The sequence below is a fragment of the Psittacula echo genome, assembly GCF_963264785.1.
Source record: "Psittacula echo genome assembly, chromosome: 4".
Lineage (NCBI taxonomy): Eukaryota > Metazoa > Chordata > Aves > Psittaciformes > Psittacidae > Psittacula > Psittacula echo.
This window is the reverse complement of record NC_137738.1, coordinates 3,817,487-3,842,369: the sequence shown is the minus strand read 5'-3', so window position 1 is coordinate 3,842,369 and position 24,883 is coordinate 3,817,487. Positions and strand designations below refer to the sequence as shown.

The 24,883-nt window shown below is 38.1% G+C and overlaps 1 protein-coding gene across 1 annotated transcript in view; it reads right to left on the bottom strand.

Annotated features, from left to right (window-relative positions):
• Positions 1 to 452: 452 nt before the first annotated feature.
• Positions 453 to 24,883, bottom strand: part of BABAM2 (BRISC and BRCA1 A complex member 2) — a gene marked incomplete at its 3' end in the record, with an annotated part of 158,877 nt that continues 134,446 nt past the window's right edge. Inside the window, exons 10-11 of the mRNA XM_080616680.1 lie at positions 19,461 to 19,614; positions 453 to 516 (exon numbers count right to left, since the gene is read on the bottom strand). Coding sequence (XP_080472806.1) covers positions 453 to 516; positions 19,461 to 19,614 — 218 coding nt within the window. The remainder of the gene's footprint in view (positions 517 to 19,460; positions 19,615 to 24,883) is intronic.

Below are 24,883 nucleotides of genomic sequence, written 5' to 3'. Positions count from 1 at the left end.
GCATTCCTGGTACATACGGCAGTTTTGTATTTTCTTAGGATAAACTGGAAATGGCAACTAAATATACAAACTACACTGTATTACTGTGGGTGAAAAATATCCAATTTACACCATCTGAAGACAAGGAAACAAGGCATAACATATAGGACATTGTTGGCACAAGAAAATGTTATCACATCAAAACACGCCCTTTTCAATTTAATCCAGTAGATCTATAAAGGAATGGTGGTGGCAGAGGCAAAGGGCCAGGCCAAATGTCAAATATGCAGTTTTAAGCATGTTAGTGAGGTCTTTTGTTTCAGAAACCTGACAAAACCTGAAGCTACCAAAACAATTTCAGAGGCAAGAAAGCACCCATCAAGACAGTCCAACCCGCTTCCAGGCGCTCCTCTTGTGGGCTGCGCACGCACACTGAAGGATCTGTCCAGTATCATCTCTGTACCCGAGGCTGCCTAAAGCTTCCCGTTAGCAAATGCTGCCTCCTGGAACTGAGGGACAAACGTTTTGAAATACGCCCTAGTAAAAAAAGAGAAAATGCATGGTTAGAACAGGGTAAACTTAGCACTTAACGTGTGTGTGTATGTAGATAGGGTTTTAACAGAGAAGCATAATGTGACCACTCTCAGTCCAGTATTGGGTCTCATAAACAAGTCGTATTTCTCTTACAAGTGTTTACTACGCAGTAGATCCATAAACTTCAGCTTTCTAGACCCAGCAGTACTTCTTTCTTCAGTGTCCTCCCCACCAATTAAGTGGTCAACATCAGCAACTCAACATTGTCAGAACAACCTGATGGATCACCCATATTTTACTCAATGCAAAGCTCCAGAGTTAAACTGTATTATGCACTGGAAAATAAACCTTTGAATGGCTGTAAAAATCAGAAACACAAGTGTGGCTATGCCACTGTCTGCAACATTTTATAACTGGGACTTTCTAATGCAATTGGTGTTCTGGGTTAAAAAGTTGGGTTTTTTTTTCCCTCGTGTTGAAGAAAGCTTCACATGAGGTACCAAAGGCCCAAAGACAGACAAGTTAAGGGAGCAGAAAAGTCGTGAAGTCAGAATACGTGCAGGAGATAAGCTGTTTATCTGTCTCCTTACAGAAACCTTGACGCAATGCAGAGTCACTGTCGATGGCAGTAGTTTACATAAGACTTCGTAAATAAATACTAACACTTTTCTTAGACTGAAAGTTAGAACATTATTCTCTAAATTAGGATGTGCTTTGTATATTTTGTATCTTAGTCTATCTTCTTTACTAAGAATCAAGTGACTCATAAATCCGTAAAATGAGCTGATCCTAAGTATCCAAAATAGAGTGTGAACTGTACCTTTGAGTTTATTGCTCTGAAATACTCAACCATGTACTAAACATATTTTATGTGTCCCAATGATACTCTTTATTTGCAAGTTACATTAAAAGCTGCTTCATCATTCTGCTGTTGGTCTCTGCCTACTACTTTCTGCACCAAATCTTTACTTTCTCTCCTCCTTAAGAAAACCCCACCATTTTGTTTTGCATTCACATTACTGGCCTTAATAAATTTATATATAAGGAGAGCAGCCTCCTGTCCTACCTAACAAATGAACCTCTCACCCTACCAAACCCAACAATCTAGAGCGGGAATAGCTGCAATTATGTTCATTATGTTCCTGATCTCTCTGCCGGTATACCTCCTGAAGCAAACACAGGCTGCTCATCTTCACAACCATGATACGCGTTTTGTAATTTGGGTAGAAGCTTGGCAATCGCTGAACACCAACCATACCTCACAACTAAAAACGCTGCAAGATCACAAAAGAGAACGCTTCCCTCTCTTTGTGAAGTTGTGCCTGGCAAATTAATTAGCAGAGAGCTGCAGTCAGCTTTTGTACAGAAGCTGTAAACACATACAAGATGCTGTCCAAAGGTTAAAAGAGCAATGGAAAGTAAAAGCATTTCTGCACTGAGGAGCTGAGTGCAGAAAAGGAAAAGGGCAACCAGCACATGCATTTTATAGCATACACAGATTTGTGCTGTGTGTTTACGGATTACGCTTTGATTTATTGAATCAAAGTTCAGAAAGCAGCCCTTATAATCATGCCCACAAAAGTGATTGTTCATCCTGGCACAAATGCATGCATAAACCAGCTAAGAAGGTATGCCATCCTGTCATCTGGTCTTTACAGTTGAATGCTGTTCCTGTATTTGTGTTTTTAGAGCACACCTATGGAATTGTAGCCCCTGTATGTCCTGGTCAGCCCTATGTCATTTTGCTAGCTCAAGGAATGTCGCTTGCACACTGTCAATGCCTGGATCTATTATCCTTTTATTTCTACTTGCATTATCTGTCTTAACATTTAACTACATTTCCTCTGCTTGCTTATTTTAAGTAGCTTCTTCCTTCCCCTTTGATAGCATCTCTACAGACTCTCTTCCATTCACATGTTCTTCTTACTGACTTGATAAATGTTACTTAAGACTTCCCTCTTCCTAAACTGTAAAAATTCTTAATCATTAAATGGGATGTAAGCAGAAGCATTTTTCTACATTTATTTCTTTTCTGAAACCCCTCTTTTGCAGCATTTCTGTGTTTTGTATTAAAAGCAAACTTACTGAATTACATTGCATTGACTTAGGCAAATTCCAGAACAAATGCTTCTGATACCACATACACCCTCCCACACTATCTTTATCTACATTTGCATCCTTTCTTTTCACTGATTCCTACAGTAGAGCTTGTATCCTTTGCTGCAAAACTAAATCCAACACCTCCCTATGTTCTGATCAGATGTACTATTTTGAAGAGGATGTTATTTCCCTGATAGTGCAGATGAACCTCTTGGCCATGCTCCATGCACTGCAAAAATTCCATTAGGACTTTATAATTTGTAAACGTCTACTTTTTAATTTCCTACTTTAAAGTACAGGCTTAAGTTTGCCCTTATCATTTGTGGTCTTGTCCATACTGAAGCAGATGTAATACCACATGTTTACCCAGGATATGTAACTCCATTTCTGCCCCTCTCCCACACATCCAAGGTATCTGAGATTAAAGACATTTTGGAAAACACATTTGGGTAATCATGGTTCATCACACACACACTCACACAAAAAATAAATTAACTCCCCACACCCCAAACCAAAAAGGAACCTGACAAAAGATCCAAAAGCACAATACCCTTGATAGGACTGTATCAGCTACAGCACATTTAACAGGCTGAAGAGAAAAGATGGGGAAGTAAGAGAAGGGAGGTTAAACTGCTTCAATATTAATGGACACTGCAGACAGGGAGGGAATGGCAAGTGTTAGTGTAGAAAAGTAACAAGACTTTTTGAGTACATATTAAAGAATAGAACAGGCTGCAAAGACATTATTCACTATTAGAACTTGCTAGAATTATTAGTTTATTAAAATCACATGAAATCCAAAGGAAGATGACATTTTCACCCATTTGTGTGCATTTCTGTGGAACCACTACTGAACTTTCTTTAGGAAAAGAAAGAGAAGAATGAGCTACTTCAGTTTGGCTTCATCTGAGATGTTCTGGTTTGTAGAACTAAGCCTAAACAATAAGTTTCATATTAACCTCCTTATGTATGGTCCAGCAGTTCAGAGATAATGTATCCAGTCACACACAAAAAGGCCCTGGTGCATCACAAGAGACTTAAATATAAGTATAAACATAACAGGTAATGTAGTCTTTTCAAAGGACCCAGTCCATGAAGAAAGAACGATGGTATAAATCACTAGAATTTCTTGTTCCAGGAGGCACTGTGCTCCTGCTAGCAGATGCATTACAGTGTCCCATTAATAGCATTTTTTTTCCCATGAGTTCCAACCAAAATTTCTTTCAGAACTTTTCATCTGAAGTTTGGGACAAAACCATATGTTAAAATATTCAGATTTCCTGTGAAATGGAAATTCTGACATTTTTTTTTCCTCTGCAGAGATTACCAGTAAGGAGGAAAAGAACAAGCACCAGTTACTGGTTGAGTAAGTTTCACCTATCAAACAACTGGAACTGAGGTCAAAGTGTACATATTTCCACACAGATAGGACCATGACATGGATATATTATGTCACAACAGATTACACAAGAGAAATATAAAATTTTCCAAAAGACAGTACTCTGCTACAGAGTGGATGACAAGGACCTCTTTCACATGGAATACTATCCCTTGTAGAAAAGTTTCAGATTAACAGAAACACTCATACTTCAGCATCCTGTACATACAGGCATAGAGAAAAAGCAAATGTAAACATGAACTTTGGAAAAAGATTAATTTCTCATACCCTATCACATAAACCTACTCACAGATTTACACACCCTCAGTAACTTTGATTCGTGCTACACCACAAGAACTCCCATAAACCCCTATTTTTTTTCAGGCACCTTGCCACATGATCCTTTCAAGTATCTCTGAGATGCTTTTAAATTATTATTGTTACATCCACTAGATACGATTTCAGCTCTAGAGAACTGTTACTAAAAAATTTCAGTAATTTGGGTACCTGTTGGATTACACTGAAGATGCAGAAAGCTAACTTGACCTATGGTTTCTCTAGCCTGTGTCATACGGCACAGATCAAGCTTTAATCAATGCTTTTTCTCCTTTCTGTGAAACATGGAGTTCCTTCTTTCTCCTGCTTTACCAGGTTCATGGTGGGTCTGTGCCACACTGACCTCACACCAAGCTCAGAAGAACCACGTAAAATGCTCCTTCAAACACAGAAAAACTGGTTTGTACAAAGTCCACAGATATCCTTTATATGAGTGTTGAGTACAATGGCTCTGCATTCCTTTTGCAGTGGTTCAGATCTTAAATAGTGTTTAAAGAGTTGCTTTCTTTTCAGCTTAGAGTGGGTGCCAATCTTCATACTCATACAGACACACATCTAAACTCTTCCTTGAGTGCCTTACTGTAAGAATCTATTGTTTTTTTCCTATTTGTTCCCTCAAATGGTCATTTTTTAAGTTCAAGGCAGCAAGTTAAGGGGTTTCTATGGAAATTTTACTTCAGAACTCCAGAAAACAACACATTTTGCTGTAGTTAACTACTATATATACTTCATATCGTACATTGAATTTCAGGTGCTACACTCAAGGACATCTGCTGAGAGTAAAGCACTTATCTGTCCTTCATCTTATTATCCAGTGGAAAGAACCTCTTGCTATTGCAAATGGTAAATATCTAAAAGAAGGTAGAATTGGATTACTCGTTGTTTATGTGTTTTCTAGTGATATAAAACACCGTGGTCCAAGGTCTCCAGAAGCCCGTACATGTTTAAACCCTAGGGTGTGGGTTTGCAGTGCTTAAAACATACTTGACTCAGAATCCACATGCTTTTGTGAAATTTCATTCTGATTGTTTGGTTTTGGTTTTGTTTTTTTTTTTCCAGTATAACTTAGTGCTGGGTTTTTAAAATGTCATCGGTAGAAAATCTGCATTGACCATTTGATAATAACTTCTGCCTTCAGATTCCTATGCTGAAAATCTGCAAAGATCTTAAATTATGTAGCTGTGATCTCCCATCCAACACCACTTCACACGTATTTGAGGTGAACAGCTTTCTGCTATTGTTTTTGCTTGACTGGTGGTATAACCAAGCATATTGTGGATTTCTAGTTACTGCTCATTGTGTAATAAAGTTAGAAGGGTTGTCTAGGTGCTCCTATTTCTCTTAAAATTGTCACATTGGAAACTCGGAGCAGAACATTCAAAGTCCGCAAGGAAAAAAGCACGCAAAATGCCATACCAGTGAGATTTCTGCTTTTTCTGTCTGGGACAAGGACATTCATCAAGTGGTGATGAATCATCTTCCTAAGTCATTCACAAAATAGATTCCCCTTAAAATCCTTGGTTCAATAGTGCCAAGTTTTTCAGCAGGCTGATCTCAAATTCATCCATGCTAGCCTTATTTGCACTCATGTTTTATGTGTTTCAACTCAAGATGTGGGAGTTTCAAGTGCCTTTTCCATCACAAGATGATTTAAGGAAGGGGATGAAGTAATCCTGATGGTCTACATCAAGTACAGACTTAGCTGTATAGCAACATGTCTACTACCAGCACAGTGTATTCTGTCCCTGCATAGTCCTTACTGGCAAATGAAAGCCCTTGATCCAAAATCTTGACCTTTTCATAAAGACACAAGGGCTGTCATTACTTTCTCTCACCATATCAGGTGCATATATTGTGTTCCTTCTCATCAGAAGGCAAACTCAGGTTATTTTACTTGGATTTTTTCCTGCTATTGGCTTCGAGAGCAAACATTATTCTTAAATACTACCCATTATTTCAATATTCTAATTCATTCTTGGAAAATATTTTAGTAGCTACCAGGAGTGTGGTTTAATTCTGAAAATACTAGCCTCTAATTATAGAACCTTATTGTATTCAAAATCATTATAGCTACTATATTTGGTAAATACATCCCTTTTCTCCTACTGTAGGCAAGGCATGCAGGAAAATGTGGTGTTCTTTTCCTCAGCCTTTTCAAGCTAAAAGATCTGACTTCGGCAAGCACTCCTGTAGTTGCCAGGATCTCTGAATAGTTCTACATAAGCTTCCCAAGTCTTTTGGAGCATGGTCTATAGCTAGGACACCCTCCTCCTCTGCAGTCCTCTGTTGTTTGGATTGTCTACCAGGTTAACAGTGAGTTTGACTATTCTGCAAACGCTATTATTTACCAGGACTGAGGTGAGAATTGAATTGCACCCTTTTAAGCTGTGTTAGGTACAGCTAAGAGTCACTGTTGGGGCATTTACCCCAACTACTGTCCATTTCTTTCAGAGGAGTTGCAGCTCTAGGATTTCACTATGAGAATGGTGAGACATTGGAACAGATTGTCCAGAGGAACTGTGACTGCCCCATCCCTGGCAGTGTCCAAGGCCAGGCTGGGCAGGGCTTTGAGCAATGTGAGCTAATGGAAGGTGTCCTTGCCCATGGCAGAGGGATTGGAACTAGATGAACACAAAGCATTCTATGATTTGCATCATTTGTATCCTGCATTTCTTTCCTTTTGCACCCTAAAAGAACTGCTGCAAGGTATCTTCATGTTTCTTCAATCCACAGAATCCTGACAGAAAAAAAATCCAGTCTGATTTTTAATAAATTGGCTGATGATCTTAATAAATTGGCTAGAATAGCAACGTTCTCCCCTCTTCCAATTAAATTAGGTGACAACATGAACTAAGAAGGGCGTAGGTCAGAGTAAAGGACAGCCTCAGGCTCCTTGAGGTCTTTGACCTATTCCTCCCAGACTAGTATTATTATACTGACATTGTGCAATAAAATCTTGTTATATAAATTATTTCAACAGCACAGCCATAATAGAATTATAAAAGAGCTTTATCAACGCCACCCAATTAATCACTTTTTGAGCACAAAGCATTTCTGCGTGGAGCATGCATACACGTATGTACCGTGCCTTTGTATTTCTATGTTCCTGTTGCAACTTGTTTTGACTCAATGAAAACTTATTTTGAAAATACTGTACACCTACAACAATCCTTTTTGGGTGCCAGACAAGAGAATTTGTCCTCCTGTGACTACACAGGCAGAGCCAGCTTCATGGAAGAGTTTGCTTCATGGAATCCCTAATAATTCATCTCCTGTGTAGAAGATATTTACCATCTCCTCAGACTCTAGGATTTGCTGATTGTTTATAACAGAACAAAATCAAAGATAACAACCCTTCTTTTTTATGTAATTATCTTCTTTCTAAATTCCATTTGTTAGGAGCTGTTTAATTCAACATGATTAGTACTAATTAACAAAAGGACCTTAAATTAAAAAATTGTTACATTAATTCCAATAGCAGGTACGTATTTAGGTCATATTCCATATGAGTGCTCATTAGGTCCTTAACAGGTGGTTATACCCTCCTCCTGCATCTCCACACCTTGCATTTAACAAGGGCTGAATACAAAAGTGTGGAAATCTGCTGAAAGCCCATCCTTTTGATGGGCCTCAGTCCAACATCCGAGGCATAGTTTTTTCCTTGTAAATTCAGACACAAGACATTTAAACCTCTTTGCTATTTTTACTATATATAATGCATTAAAAACATATTTCCACTGGGCAAACTATGTTGTCTATTTATCCACAGGCACTTCTACAACATTCCTCACCAGGCTAAAGATACATGAGCACTCAGGGCAGAGCAGAATAACCCAGTCTCCTGCTTTGGAATAAATACAGGGTAACAAAAGATTAATTCTACACTAGTTATTTTACGACACCTCTATTAGGAGAAAATGACTGCTAAACCTAATTCTAATTCTCTCCAGATCTAAGATATCACAATGACTGAAGTGACAAATAGTTCTCAGCACTCTAACTTTTGGTTGCATAGCTGGAATCAGGCAGGCCCACAACATGACTGAGTGCCAAGTGGCAAAGGCTCAGGAGAGCGAATAAAGATCAGAACTATTATGACATGCGCAAGGCAGTCGAGAGGCAGCAGCACTTCTAAACCACCGTTTGAATCCAAACATCACTAAAACTTATCCAAGCACAGCAGCAGAATGATAAAGGTACCTTCCAGGATTTCTTTATCGCTTCAAATATACATAATGATACCTGGCACGTATTCATGTTTCTAAACTAGGCTTCTTGACGGTATGCTCTCTGGGATGTGGTTTATAATTTCCTTACTAGGCAGCTTTATCTATAGCAAATATTTTGCTTTTATGTGAAACACAATGTCTACACAGTTCTTCATTTTATGCATCTCCAAAACTGGCAATGCCAAGCAAACATCTGAAGTGTTTATACAACAGCAAGACAATAGTTCTTAAATTACTGCTACTGTAACTGGCTAAACACACAAATGTACAAAGCAGTGCATGATGCCATTATGCTGCTAGCAATTTTTTATTCCAGGCGCCAAACAAATTCATCACAATCTCTCTTCCTCTTCTAATATTTCTCTCTTGCTAATTCCTTTTGCTGTGATTTACCTACAAGGAGCTTAGTAAACTTCCTATGCTCGCTTCTACCTGCCAGTCTACACAAGGCACTGACTGTGCAGCCAGGCTGACGGACAGGACAGTAATCAAGCATCAAGTGAGCTGGAGGTCTGCAGTGGGCAGACATTAAAATGCAAGTTTGTAAGAAATACTATTGCCTTCAGCTCAGTTCATTGTATTACATGACAGAAAATTGTCTCCAGTGGTACAAGCAAAACAAAATGTGCTACCAAAACCATAACAGGAAATAGTGGTAGAACTACTGAAACTAAGTACACATCTGAAGTTAAAACACTAAAATTCACTCATGTCCAAAAGCTGTTTTCTCTATTTTACTAACAAAACCTCTTTCCTCCAGAAGTTGTTGGATTTATTACCATTTCTGATTCACGTCACACAAAAAGGGACAAGAAATGGTTACATTTAGACATGTTTTTCATCGGTTTGCTGGTTGTAGAAGTAACAGGTGGCTTTACTCAAATGAAGCTAACAGAAATAAAAATGAAATTTTCATTTGGTTATACATTTGTGTGTCTGTTCCAATAAAATATGATATCAATTGATTTTATAAATGAAGTCAAGAAGTTGACACAGCTCTGCTGTAAAAATTAAGATGATTTTGCTGCCCAACTTACCATAAAGCAAAATGAATCCTAACAATCTGTCCAAATCATGAAACACCATAAATATAACAACCTGACTAAAGGCAAAATGTAAAGGAAGGGAGTTCTTAGGGAACTGCTGTGGAGCCAGGACTGCAGATCATTATGTAGGCTGGCAATTAATACTTATTTTAAAGTAGCAGCATAAGCAGGGTCAACTTTGATTCCAAGAATATAAGTGCTCCCAAGTGCATAGACCTTACATTACTTTACAGGCAAAAATTACAGCCACTGGACATAACCAGTGCATATAGATCAAGGCCAGTAATTATGCAAGCGACCTTTCTGAATCATCTGGGAATCAAGATTCTGGGATTTGCTCTCTCACAGGTTTCTAATACAGATATTTGGGAATTGACAAAGGTACACCGCACAGACACAGTGGCTCTATGTGTCCCAAAGCACACATAGCTAAACGAACCTCTCGTTTTGAAACAGTTTTATCGATGCCTTCTGCTTGCCAGCTCAAGAGATAAACCCTTCACTTCCTTTACCTTCTCCACAATGTACATAAATAGACTTGCTTCAGTCAGATGAAGGCTTGTGGCCTTAGATCATAGCAAATTTTGCTTCTGCTTTCTTAACTTCCATTTTCCCCCCGGGGATTACTCAGTGCTGGGGTAGCGGGTGTCTGTGAAGAGGGCACTGGAATATCTCTATCACAGCACGGTCACTCCATTTCCTTACCAGTGGATCATGAGAATGAAATTCCAAGACCATCATGGAAAAAGTCAATCTTCATATAGCTTTTTTAAATACAGTGCTAATTCATAGGAAATTTCCAATCTTATGAGCTATAATGTGACAAGCCTGCTCTATTTTTCCTATTTGCTGAAGTGCCATAGCCATATTTTTCCACTCCAGGTAAAGGTTAACTTTTTAAAGAGATACTGTTTATTCAACACACTATTTCCTTCTATCTAGGCTACATAAATGCATGCTGAACTCTATTGTTGGAGAGCAACTATCTAGCAAATTATTTAGTAGATTTGAAGGACAGAGTCAATCCCAGACAAGACGTAACTAGAAATCTCTTCTGAGCATAAAAGGCAGGGTGAAGAATGCAATGAAATAAGGGGGGGGGGGGGGGGGGGGGAAGCAGGGACCATGTAAGAAGTAGAGAAAAGAAGAAAAGACTGGGCAAAGCCACATTCAGGAGTGAAGCTTGTAAAGAAAGACAAGTGTAGAGATTCAAGAAGAGAGGAGATCACAGAAGTAATAATAGAATTTGAATGATCTTTAAGAGATTATCAAATCCTCTAATTGTACTTCAGAGGCAGAAATGAAGGGTTACACCACAGATGCATTCATAACGAGTCTGACAACCAGCATCCCTGAAAACAAAGTTTGCTTGCAGGTGAAAGTAGTGATTTCATCATGCCATCCGCTTTGCTTTGCCAGATTGCTTATCAACAGGGGCCGAAGGCAACATACCAAAACATAAAAGAAACCTCCTTGGATATTCATTAGGAAAAACCAGTCAGAACGAAAGGGATGAGATGCCACATACCTGTGATTACATCAAACATATTAAAGAAGTTATTTCTCTTTGCTATTTAAAAGATGCATGTTTGCTGCTAGAAATAAGAGGAAATTCTTAAAAAGTCAGACCTCTCCAAATGCGGAAAACAGACAGAAACAAACCTTGACACTTACAGGTAAAAGCAGAGAAATGCAGATCAGAAATGAATGAGGAACAAACTAGCCGTGGCCCTCCAAATATCTTGTCAAACAGCACAAAAGCCAGTCAAAAAGTACAAAGAATGCTCAGAAGAAATAAAGTCACAAAGAATAAATGAAAGGATTTTTGTATCCAAGTTCACTGTGGAGGCACTTAAAGAAGCCACTGTACCAGAGCCCTGCTTTATAAGGGATGTACCAAAAGATCTGATTCACACCAAAATGTCAGCCAAAAAGTTGATGAACAAATCAACAAAACACACACAAGCAAATCAGCAGGCCCATATTACATTCACACCTGAGTCCTAGAGAAACTCAAGTGTGAGGAAGTTAAACTCTTAAATAGCTTGTAACCTCCTGCTTAGAACAGCTTGGTACCAGAGAAGTGTGATGTCAATTTAAAAAAATTCTGGGAGGATAGAGGGAACTGAGGACCAGTAAATCTCATGTCTGTACCTTCCAAATTGGTAGAGACTGCTGTAAGAAACCATACATTTATAAAAAGCCCAGCATTAGTGGGCTTGAGTAAATACGATCTATTGGATAGGAATCGAACTTATGCTTCATAAATGTCTTATTTTCCTAACATACCAAAACCATGTGGACAAGAAAGATCCAAGTGACACACACTGCTCAACTTTCCTACAGGTATTTGGAAAGCTTTTTCAAAGGCTTTTAAAAAACTGAATTACCACAGCAGGAGAAAAGACCCATGAGTGGATAAATAGCAGGTCAAGATAAGGAAAAAAAGATAGGAATGAGTGATGAGTACTATCAGGGTGAAGTCACCTAAGAACTGCACAGAAATGGGTGTTTTGACCTGTGCTGTTCAACGTCTTCCTACATGACCTGCAAAAATACGCACAAGAAGATGGCAAGGTTTGCTAATGCTAACAATTCAATAACAGAAGGAAAATTGAGGCACAATTATGAGGAATTGCGGATGGTTCTGAACTGCACAAGGAGATTGGGAGATAAGATACCAGGTGAAAAGTCAATATTGACAAACATGAAAGGGAGATATGTGAGGAAAAAGACTTACTTTTACATACACAAAAAAATGCAGGCTCTGAAAAACAGATAGAAAGGAGATCTTTGTGCTAAAATGTCGGTGTAACCTTCAGCCATATGTGGAAAACCAAATCAGATGTTATTAGAACTGGAATAAAGAACAAACCTGACAGTTTCTGTTAAACTGTTCATATGATATATTCACCATATAAATGCATAGTGACTGTATATGAGTAACATGCAGTTCCCCGTCTCAGAAAGAATATGACAGAAATAGTAAAGGGATAAAGAAGTGGGACAAGGGCATTCATAAATACAAAAGGGTTCTGCAGAAGGACTGAGCAAAGCAGAAGAAAAGGTGACAGAAGAGACATGAAGAGGTTCATAAAATCACAAAGGTTATGAAGGGAACCAGTGGATTAATTTGCTGCCTTTTCATACAAGAGCTAGAGGCAGGAATGCAAAAAGCCAACAAAGCTTGCCCTTCACACCACACATTTTCTGTGCAATCCCTTGCCATAGAATTTTGTGATGTTATGATGTGGGTACAAAAAGCAATCAACCAGGAGGAAAGCTAGGTAGAGCTATTGAACAGAAACCAACAGAAACAATACCAATTCTGGATATACAATTCCTTGAAGATGGTAGAACATGCCATGAAAATATGACTACATGCTCTGCCACACTCTTCCACAGGTACTGGCTGCTGCCTATTGACAGAGCCATGACAGAGGGTTAAATGAGTGTTGAGTTGAGTTTGACCTAGTTACGATCATTCTTTGTGTTTAACGGAGTAATTATGAATATTACCCTAAAGACAAGACCATGGAGCCCACCTACTATTTTTAATTGGCTGTTTATTTTGCAGTTGATCAAGCATCAGTATTTATCTGGGCTGTTAAACTTCAGCTTCTTCCAAAACCACGTATTTCTCGCTACCATTTTCTCTCAAGCAAGGGAAGACCTTTTTTTTTGCATCAGTTCCTAACTATAATTCCATGCTCTAATATAGATCTATCAGCTTTATATATATAATGGAGTTCTCTAATGAAGCCAAATCAGATTATCATAGTATTTCTGGATCACCACTTAACCATGGTTATCTAAGAACCACGTACATGAAATTCCAGCCTTTAATTCCTACAAAGCAGTTGTCTTCCAGCAAAGTGCTATTATATTACACTTATACCAAGCCAACCCTTCCAATCTCTTCAGTGCATTTCTCTTATCAATATATGAGAGAATCCTTTTTCGCAGAAAGAATATTTACTATATATTGGAATGCACATATGTACAGTTCACACATATACATAATGTCTATATAAAAACACAGAAAAACTAGTTTCCTAACAGATTTATTTCTATGCACTTCCTATAGCAGTTATACTTCTTGTCTTTAAATAGCTGCTTTTCTTTTCCCACAGTCAAAGCTTTAATAAGAAGTGACCAGAAACAAATATCCAGGCCCTTCTGTCTTGGCTGAAATCCACATAATGCATGACAGCACTGAAGATCCCTGGCAGGCACCTGTCAGAAACTAACATACCATAACTTAAGAGTCAGACTTAATTATCCAAGGAGACATTTAAAGAAAAGTACGTGAAAAATATGACTCAAGAAGCATGACTATCACGTGTATGCACTGCATTGTGTAGTGTATACAGAGGAATAATGTAAAAATGAACTAATAACCAGGGGAAATTCTAATTAAAAGCTGTATCTACTTTGCCTATTATATGTTACAATCAAAACAGTTTTGTTATTAAGGTCTGCTGATAAATCAACCGCAGAACACGCTACCAGGACAAACGCAATCATTGAGTATTTTAACAAAACATCATTTTTTTTCTATTTGCCTTTCTACTTTTCACATATAATTCTGGTCAGCTGACACGCCCACAGAAAATCAGTTTTGATTTAATCATCTATAAAATCAAATTAACTCCTTTGTAAGCTTCACACAGCTGGTCGCCACATCTCTTCTTGTTACGGCTGTCACAGAGTATTGGCCCTTTTGTGCTCTGAGGAAGAGCCCACCAGCAGCAACAAAACATCAGCCTTGCTTCAGGCAAGGAAATCACTTTTGTTCAGTTTCTGATATGCAACTGTTGAAAACCAACGAGCTAAACAAGGGACCTAGCTCAGCACCTCAGCCCTTAGTTTGTACCTACCCTGCTGCTCTTCTCCAAAACCATCCTCTGAGCCTTGCAAACGCTCAAACACACGCACACATGGCTACGGCAGGGTGATGTTCCTATGTCTTCTGCTTCAGTTCCTTACTCTAAAATTTCTCCCCAGTTTCTTTTTAAGTTTAAGGTAATGCACAACAGAGCCAAAGACATTCAGGAGAAAAGCTTTGTGAGTGAGTATATGCAAATGTAAACAAGTTAGTTTTTGGAAATCTACTCATTAAAGATGCCTAATGTGCATGAAAATCACATAACACATGCAAATACAATTTGCTACTTTTATGTATAAGCAGGAAAATTACTGAAATACAAACCAAATAATGACAAATGATTTATTACCTTAATTACACCTATCAAGGAGAGACGATTATAAAAAAGGTGCAATGTTTACATGTAAACTGTATAGCGAGATTCAAAGTAGTATAGATGGAAAACAAAGGTTTCACAGAAATAGAGAAACCTGTTACTTTAAGAGAATTTAAAACATAGTAATAGATATTCTGCCTAAAATGTGAAAAAATTTTGACTTAATAAAAAAATGTAGGAGTTGAAAAACTGGTTAATGTCAAAATAAAATTAAAAAATCACTGGGGCACTCAAATTTACTGAATACAAGAGCAAGTGTTTGACATATTATAGCTGAGTTTGTCTTAACAGCAAAACAACAATTGTATCCCACTCTCCTTTCTTTTTTTCCCAAATATCCTTTTATTAGACCAAAAAAATGCATTTCCTTTCCTTACCAGGGAACATAAGAGCTTAAAGCAACCATTTCAGCCAAATAGCAACTAGCATCTACACATGATACTCATCTTCCAATTAGATGATACTCAAGGAACAGGTACTGATGAGGCTGAAAATGCTACAGCACTAGTCTGACACTTCCTAATCATAGCACGCTTATGCTGACCACAAACCATAGCTGCAGCCATGCTGGTGATACACATGTAGCTCACACAAGATGTGTCTGCACATAATCTTAAGACCTTATGGCAGAGCAATAGCCAATATACAGCTGAGCACTAAGAGCCCTTTTAAGCTTTCACTCTTGCAGAGCCCTGAGGGATATGTAAAATGAACACCACATTCAGCAAACATCAGTGAGTGGCCAGGGACAACACTTACCCAGAAACCAGCTTTATCAGCTCCCTTGAAAGAAAGAATATGAACCCTCAGAACAACTTTTTATTGGGATACCAGTTTTCCATCCATCTGCTATTTTTAATGAGGAGCAGGAGGATTTATGTAGGATAAAAGAGTAAACTGAGTCTTAACTTGCCCTGACTGTAACCCAAGTCTACAGAGCAGCACTGGGTCAGACAGAAATTGGGCATCTAAGAACTGAACTGAATTTGTATAAACAAACAAGCTTTATTTACTGTATTCCTTCATAAAATCCCAGGCTTGGAGTCTGCATGTTCGTTAAAGAATCCATTTATGTACTTGAATGCTTATTTAAGCAAAAAACAAGAGAGCTTTCCCATGGAAACCACGCAGAGATGTTTTACTTCACACGTACACCACAAGCAAGGCTGCTAACTTTCCATAATTTACTGTATTTTCTTAGGCTTGCTATTGTATTTTAGGACTATATCTTTCGGAGAAGCTGCTTACACAGGAGGCCACAGACATATAAATAAATTACCTAAGACAGGCAAAGCTTGAGATGTGAACTGAGAGGAAACAGCATCTCAGCAGCTTGTAAGAAAATGGTAATAATTTTTGGCTTCCCTGTTCCTAGCTGGAGGAACAGGTTAAAATTTTGCATTTAGCTAAGAAAAGAGCAATCTGGAGGCATTTGGAATCACACTGTTTAATCAGGCCTTGATTTGTCCCTTAGAATTAAATCAAGCCAGAGGGCAATCCCTGGGCTAAGACAATAGCAAGCTTTAGTTACCAGATGCTATCTCTCAGTGAGGAATCTAAGTCACTGGGCCTCAAAGGAGCCAGGTGATTTTAAACGCTGCTCAAAAAGACACAGAAAAAGAGAAACTCGATTTCATGGACTTTATCAGACAGGCATAAATTGTTCCAATTTTTCCATCAAGAACATAAGCAGTTTTTCCCTGTGAATGAAGAAGTTCCTCCTAAAGTGATACTGTGATTTGAGAACTTGCCTCTTAAATCTAGGCCTAAGTGTGAATGCATACAATCTACTTCTATATACATGCATTTTACGGGAGTAATTTTGCTCCTACTTACAGTTACTACTGATTGTCTCAAGGCTACAGCAAAGGGTGAAGTCCCAACTTCAAAAGAGATGCCTACCTCTGCTGGGGGCCACAAAGATAAGCAAGGATACCAAGACTTTCAAGTTTAGCCCTGAGTTGAAGGCATTAGATGGGCTCACCTGGTTGGGAAAAAAACCCAACAACCCTGGGAGAAGGCTGGGCACAGAATCAAAGTCCCTTTGGCATGAACTTATGACAGCTCTGCCTATGAATAAGCAGACTGCACTGAGTTGCTGAAAACAGACACAGGGCTTGCCAAAATTGAGGACAAGGAAATTGCTGACTGGTGTAATTTCAAAGCTGGTGGTGCTTCTACATCCTATAAGCAATGTGGTATACATCCCTCATTCAATATATGACTGGACAGCTAATGAACCCACTTGGTGCAAAAGCAAGTAAAAGCCATCCTTGAAAGTGTCTTAAGCTACAGTGAGGAAGATGCAGACTGATCCGTCAACTGTCTCAGAACAAGGACAGAGAATGTGGTCAGGTACCAGAATGTCAAGTGGGAGATTCTGTGGCCCTAGAACAGTAGGGCCAGAAAGATAAAGAGAGCTGTTCTGTCTCAAAGGATGCAAAGTACCTGGGGGACCATTTAGCTAAGAGAGAAAAAGACTACATAAAAGCAAAACCTAATGGACAGTACTTAGAAACACAAACAAGTTGTCTCTGATTTGCCCAGGGTTAAATTTACTTCAGCTGAGCAGAATTACATTGCTTCTGGAGGCTAAATCATTTATCTTCCTTTTCTGTTTTTATTTGGGATGTTTTGACGTGGTGCTTGAAGTAATATATTTAATTAGAATACTTCCGTATACATGTTCCCATATACTTGTCTATATATATTCCTATATTCTTGGCCCATAATGTGGCGATGGTAAAAATATAACGAAAAATTATTTGGATGTATTGAAACACACTGAACTATTCTAAGAAGCCCTAGCAAATATTTTAGGCACTGTTTACATAAGGTGCCCAATTGTGTTAAAAATCCGTCTTAAAATACGCTCACACGTATCGTAACATCATACTTTTCTTGATACAGATTTATTTATGGTACCTACTGAGGAATCACTACTTGTTCCTGCAAGCAAAGCGCTTTTAACTAGAGCAGCTTCTCTGTCTCTGCAGCTCAATGATAGTTATTTCAGACACTGCAGCATACTTTCTTCCCCCGCTTCTCATCATCTTTCTCATATTACGTATCCAGTGTAAAACTTAAATGCAAAGGCTCAAAGAGAAGAGCGAATAACCTCACAAAACGCACATGTGATAGTAAGTGTACATATTTAGTGCTTTTTAAAGGAACTATTATAATACTTCTGAATTTCAAGTGCAGGGCAGAGGAGTCCACTTATACACACCCACTCAGAAACGAATGCACTTAGCAGACAGCACATAGGTACTTGTAAGCTTCCAGCTGCAGAAGAAGTGCATTTTGTAGTACAGCTATAAAACAAGCCCCAGCAATGCTTCCATTTTTATTTTAACAAAATACTCCTAATATTCTGCTAGAGAAAAGAAATGAGTCCACAAAATTAAAAACACATTTGATTGAAAAAAGGCTCTCAAACCAAATACTAGGGAAAAAACTCTACTACAATGGATCAAAATCCAGAATCAAATGTTACTTGATGTTCTCCATAAAATTTAAAAGTATAAAATCTGCAAATGCTTCAGTCAATTGTTGTTCACTTCCATCATTTCCAAATTACAGTCTCTGTCCATGCCACTCATTTGATTTACTCAGCTTGAACAATTTTCATTTGACTCTTATTTATGCATCCTTGCTAATTTAATTTAATCTTCTGATTGTCATTCAGAACACTCATCCCAATATGCCTTCTTATTTATGCAGTTTGATGCCTTTACATGCTGAATAACTGATAACCAGCCTGTTTAAATCTCTTGCTGGTCTAACATTGAAATATTACAGCAAGGCTGTTGCCCATATTGCTCCATTCAGGTAAAATCTTACCTAGTATATGAAAGGGGCATCACTGCCCATGGCAGCTTGCCCTTGCAATAGAGCCACTATGGGGAGGCTGTACTGTCATCTTTAACTAAAGAAGACTCTCAAACTGAAGTAGTGTCTCCCTGGCCTGAAATAAGAGTTTGCAGAAAAACTGAAGAGGAAAGAGTCAGAGATTCTCTGTTTCTAGCCAACAGAAAAAGCAGTAAAGAAAGACAAAGTCACACTTTCAGATAACTTTCTCATGTTCTAATAGGACCGCCTCCTATGCCAGATGGGTGGTTTGCTCTACCTCCTCCTGGTCTCTGTCCTTTTATTACAGCCTAATTCCATACCTTTCAGGTTTTTCTTCCTTGCTCTCTCTATCTCACATGTTTCCCTTCAGGGTCGCCCCAACACCCACACAAAATCACGCAGCTACCTCGACTGACTGCTACCATGCAGATGACTCCTGCTGGGGGCTATCTTGTCTGCTTACCCTAGAAGCTCTTTGGAGCAGAGACTGTCACCACTTTGTGCCCATACAATGCCTAGCAGAAAGAGTCTTCTTTTGATCAGTCCTCTGGCACTAATATAATACGCATGATTAATAAGGTATCTGTCTATACTCATTTATGGGAACGCTAGAACTATCAGACAACAAAACCAGGTTCAGCTTTTGTAATGCTGGAAAATACAGTTAAATCCACGAAACTTCTACTGGCAGATAACCATGCAACACATGGAATACTTAGTAGGAAACAGCAATCAGACTTACTTTGCTCTCTTGGCCATTTCATTGCCATCCCAGCGGGGGCTGTAAGGGTAGTTCTTCTGGGCCTGGGAATATAGCTGGCCACTGTTAGTGAAGTGGTAGACAGACTGAAATGTCAGGGTTGGTTGGTCTCGAGGAAAGTATAGGGGAAGGTCAACTGAAATACAAAAAGGAAAAGAAAAAAAATAGTCATAAAAATTCACCATTGCATCTTTTTTCCTTTTTTTTTAATTGGGAATATAGAATTCCTTTCTATTGATTAAAAGGTGAGAGAAAAGGACTGATGATTAAAATACACTTCTGTATTTCTTACAAGTAATGTTTCCAACACATCACTGTATGGGACACTGCTTTATCAAAATGCTTCTGTAAAGTACATAATTAAATAATGTTTAGCTAGAGTATTTCTAAGTTAATCATAATGTTTACACCATGATTATTTTGTTATAGAAAAAAATAACAGTTATTTTCTTTTACAGTGAAATTTTCCCTTTTGAAAATTCACAAAATTCTTTCTGTTTGTGTTTTCCATTCAAGAAAGAGATTCCACTTCATCTGCTTTAGCAAATTCATTTTGGTGCCCCCATGGACATCATCATTCTCATTTTACAACTATCCGAGACCTAAAGTGGTTAAACGATTTGATAAAGAATGTAGAAACATTCAGTCACATGAGTTGGAAAAGATCTCAATGTGCTGACAAAAAAAAACAACCCACAAAACCAAAAACACACTGCAAAGTCACTAATACCCAAAATACCTCGCTAAAAATAAAAATCAGACCCTCTTAGTTCCCTTTGCTTATCACTGTCTCCTGATCAGCCAGGTCTGGCAAAACAATAGTCTGCAACAGTTAATAATATAGTCAGAAACTGGTTTTTAACCTTTTCATCGTTAGATTAATAGTTCAGATTTTCTTGCTCTAATTTTACTCCAGCTTCAGAAATCTGCAGTTAAACTGATTTATGACAACATACTCAAATTATTTACATTAAATGTCTAATCTAACACCAAAATCAACAAAAATGTGCATTTCTTTTAAAGGTGTAGACTTCATTTATAAAGCACCTATGACTGCGCTTTTTGTTATCTTACAAATCTCAGTTCTTTAATTCTGCACAACGAAAGAGCACTGCAATGGAATAGTACCTCCCTGTAAATCTTACATATTTTTTTCCTATTGGTGTAGCAATGAGTCAAATCAATTAATAAGATTATAATTAATTCATATTAGCCTGGGTTCTTGGTATTCTGTCACTTCACAGTCCTTTTTCAAGAGAAGGAAAGACTCCTAAGTTAATAAATAGGTTGTAACAGTTGAAGTAGGAATCAAAGCAGGTAGCAAAATCAGTGCAAACAGAATTTGAAGTGAAAGGAACATTACAGGACTAAGCCCATCCTCAGACACAACAGGATCTCCTCTCCAGTACACATGGTAATGTGCTGTATTTTCCACTTCTAAATACTTCATGGAGCAGAGATTCCAGTACTTCCTCTGAAATTTCTGCTCACAGACTGAGCCGTTGGTGAAAGATAGGTTTTATTTTTCCAACTACCATGCTGTCATCCTGTTAGTTTCTTAACTTTTTAGCTTCTTCTAATCACACCTGAAATACTTGGATGTACATCAGCCACACCACAGCTCCCTTCCTCCTAAATCACCCTCCAAGCTCTATGAGTAAAACCATTTGTAGCCGTGAAGGACGCAAAACTGAATGTGTTTGAACACTGGGACTCAGCTGTAGTCTCAAATACAACAAATCACTGTGGACAACAGCGTTTGCTCAGTTCATGACCCAGTCTGAGCTACACGTGCTAACTCCCGGAGTTCTGGTGACTCAGCTCACACAGCAGCTTCCAGCAGATACTTAAGCGGTAATGACATGGGCAGAGTTCTGCTAATTTGAGGGCAGATCACTGCCGTAGCAAAGGTTAGATTCAAAGATTGCTCTATTAAATTCCTCTTTATAACATGATTATTAAATAACAACCATGAAAAACATTGGTGTATCAAGGCCATTTATCAGCAAGTTGTCTCCTCCCCTCGCAGATGTTACGTGCGTGCTGCAGCCTGTGAAGGACTTCACCATTTTACTGTTATAAATATACTTCTACTGCTCTGAGTGCTTGAATTCTGCTCCTCTAGAGCATCTTTTGCCTTAAGTACCAACTGCTTAACAGAAAACTACTCTGCATACTTGTGTATTCTGTCACTGTGTGAAAGGAATAACAAACCTTAGCAAGACGCTTGAGTAATAGTTTAGTCCTTAACTTTTTATTTGCGAATTCCTAACTTCCACTAACTTTCCCTTGAAAACCTCTGTATACATAACAGGTGCAAGAAGTAGTAGTTTTCTTCCTGTTACCTAAAGCTACAGGTTTTCACTTAGGAGAAAGTATCTAGCACTAGAAACACTGTTTAAATGGATAATCAGAACATTGCTTTCACTACAGAGATGCTTCCATTTCTTACAAGAAGCCTTTCTTTCATAAAGATATTCTTTCAACAAAGGTACCACCAAAATATAACAGAAAACACTTTCTTCTTCTATTAACCAAAACCTGTCTAGGAATTTTCAGGAATAACTCACAATAGAAACTGTTAAATCAGATAATCAAATGAGATTTATAATTGTGCGTCCCACATCTGGCCAACAGCAGTATCATCCCAAACTGCCCCACTCACATTTTTCTAACCCAAGTGTTTCCTTAATACAAGGTGTGAGATGGGTCCAGACCAAGTGAAAAAACCTGTCCCTAATTCTGGAACACAACCACACCTAAAAGGCCAGTAAACAGGAAATAGCCTTGAGTTGTAAAGTGTTATACATATCTCAAGGTAGCCAGCTATTATTTCAGCAGTAGGAAGGGAAGGCAAGAACTCACTTCCGTTGCCGTGGGTACCCATCCATTGACACTGTGAGGGCACACAATGCCTGGATTTGGGGTGCAACATTTTACTGTACATCAAAAATAAACAAATGCCACTGGTAGTGAACACCAGCAAGGTGATAAAAGGTCAAATTCTGCTCACAGTCATGCAGGTTGAAAAAGAAAATGTTTCTTTTTACTTGGTCGTGTAGGCAATCTGACTCTCAATCTGTGCATTAATATCAAATCAGATCTGCCTTCATGCAATAGATAAGGTAGCAAAGGAAGTGTTATCATAATTACATCCCAGACAACATTTATACTTTGTCATGAAAAATGTATCACAGTTAAAAACAAGGCACTACTTTTGCAAATCAGCACCTGAACGAGGCAAATTGCAGGAGCCTGCTTTGGTTTGGCATGCTAGTTACCTAAGAACTGAAAAAAAATGTGTTCATGTTGAATACAAGTACTATTTCCAAATAACAGCTGACTCATAAAGTACCCTGGTGATATGTCTGCAGAAAATAAGCAGATGACTCATGTCTGTAAATTCCTGAAAGTACCAATAGACCCCTTGCTTAGTCATCTTTTGCTTGGATGCTGGGTTCACGAGCTCTGTAAACTATAATGAGGGATCTAGCTTTTAGTAGGACTCTCTCTCCTTTTTTTCCTCTCTTTAAAACAGTGCAAATTATCTCCCTAAAAATAACTTCATCTACGTAAGTGAGTCACTTCAACTCGCAGGCTTATACAAGTCATGCAGTTAAAAAGTAATATTTGGTTATGAAGGTAAAAATCTTGCTGTCAAACTCAGATTTAAAATGAAAGTTATGTCAGAGGAAGTCCCATTTACCCCTTCTCTCACAGAAATAGAAACATTTCCTTTGGAAAATTTAAACAATTAGCTCATGCAGGAAAGTAAAGGTTTCCAATTTAGTTCCATGCCCAAAGTAATTTAATCCTGATGATGTCTTACCTTGGCTTTTCTAAGCATCACATTGTTAACATAAGAGGAGCTCGAAGAAGCAGACTGAAGAAAGAAGCCAATACCATAGTAAAATACTGCTTTCTCTTGGGTTACAATTTACAGATCATTTTTCAAAAGTCAAGTTTCAGAAAGCCATAATGTGGGGAAAATCACATCTTTATGAAAGCTCTACATGAGCAGAACTTGGAGGGCTGCTTTGGGTAATTAAGCATTGAGTAAATTCTTTGGTGATTGAACCCTAATTTTCCCACACAGCTCATAAGAAAGCAAAAGAAAAAGGACTTGCTTGTTGAGAATGAGTCATGTTGTAAAGAAACTTAATTACAGTTTATAAATAGTTGAAGTTGCTCTCTTTTTGAAACATAAGAAACTACCAAGAAGTAACACATAAATTTGCTTCTCTTGACTTTGCATTTAATGCATACATATATTCAAAACATAGTTATCTTAAAGCCAAAATCCAGATTCATTAATAACTAAAAATCTGTGCAATGAATCAGTAAGGTTTAATTGTTCATTTTCTTAAAGAACAACCATCTGAGATCTGGAACAGGTTACATGTTTGTTAAGCTTATGTCAACAACTACAGAGTTGATTTTGACAGTCTTATTAACTTCAAAATAGTATCTTTAGCATCTAGTTTTATAGCTTTTTAAAAAGGGTATGAAATATGGAAGGGATAAAAGCAAAAACATGCAAAAGCATACACCAGTGCAGCCACAGGGTTTCCAAAGGAAAAATGCTCAGAAGAAAAAGGTAGGGTTACCACAGTGCTCCCCTCCCTGCCTTTAAGTACTGGAGAGAAGAGAAGGGAAAATAAACCCATGGTTGAAATGCATGCTGACCATACAAATATTTCAATGTACTTAGATGGTAATATTGAGAAAATTTTCCATATACTGTTCCCCTGTTCTAGAGAAAAGGTTTATTTATCCTTTGGATACTGGGTAAATCTAGATATTTGTTTTCACAGAAGTCAACATTTACTCACTGACTGTTATGCACCATTTTAATGCTTGGATGATACTATACTGGTTATCTTATTAACCTTCTGGATGCTTGAATCTGCTGCAGTTTACTGCACCTATCATTTTTTATGCACTCATAAACACTAGCTGATCTGGCTGTTTTACTGGTGAGATTTCTACTTCTACAAGTTTTCATGGCCTGCATAACCTTAATTCAATCTCTGCTTGCTTTACGGAGCAGCCTTCAAACACAAGGTAACACAGTAAGTATTCTTTCCAGTTCTGTGCCTGTTCTGGTTTGCCCCACCTGACAGGCTCTACTTCTCTGCATTTATTTAATGCACAACACCAAAGCCTTGCTCTGGTTAAATATGCATTCATTTCTTCATGAGCTTTTCAGTGAGATGATTCTAATAATCATAACAGATGATGATAAATCAAATATATCGAATTTTTAAAAAATATTATTGTTTAAAAATTGTTTCACAGCATCTTCACGAGTTGAGAGGCTACCTAGGGATTCCAGATAAGGAACAACAGAACAAGGAAAGGACAGTCAACATGTGTACTGATGCCTGTAGAACCCAATTCTTCTG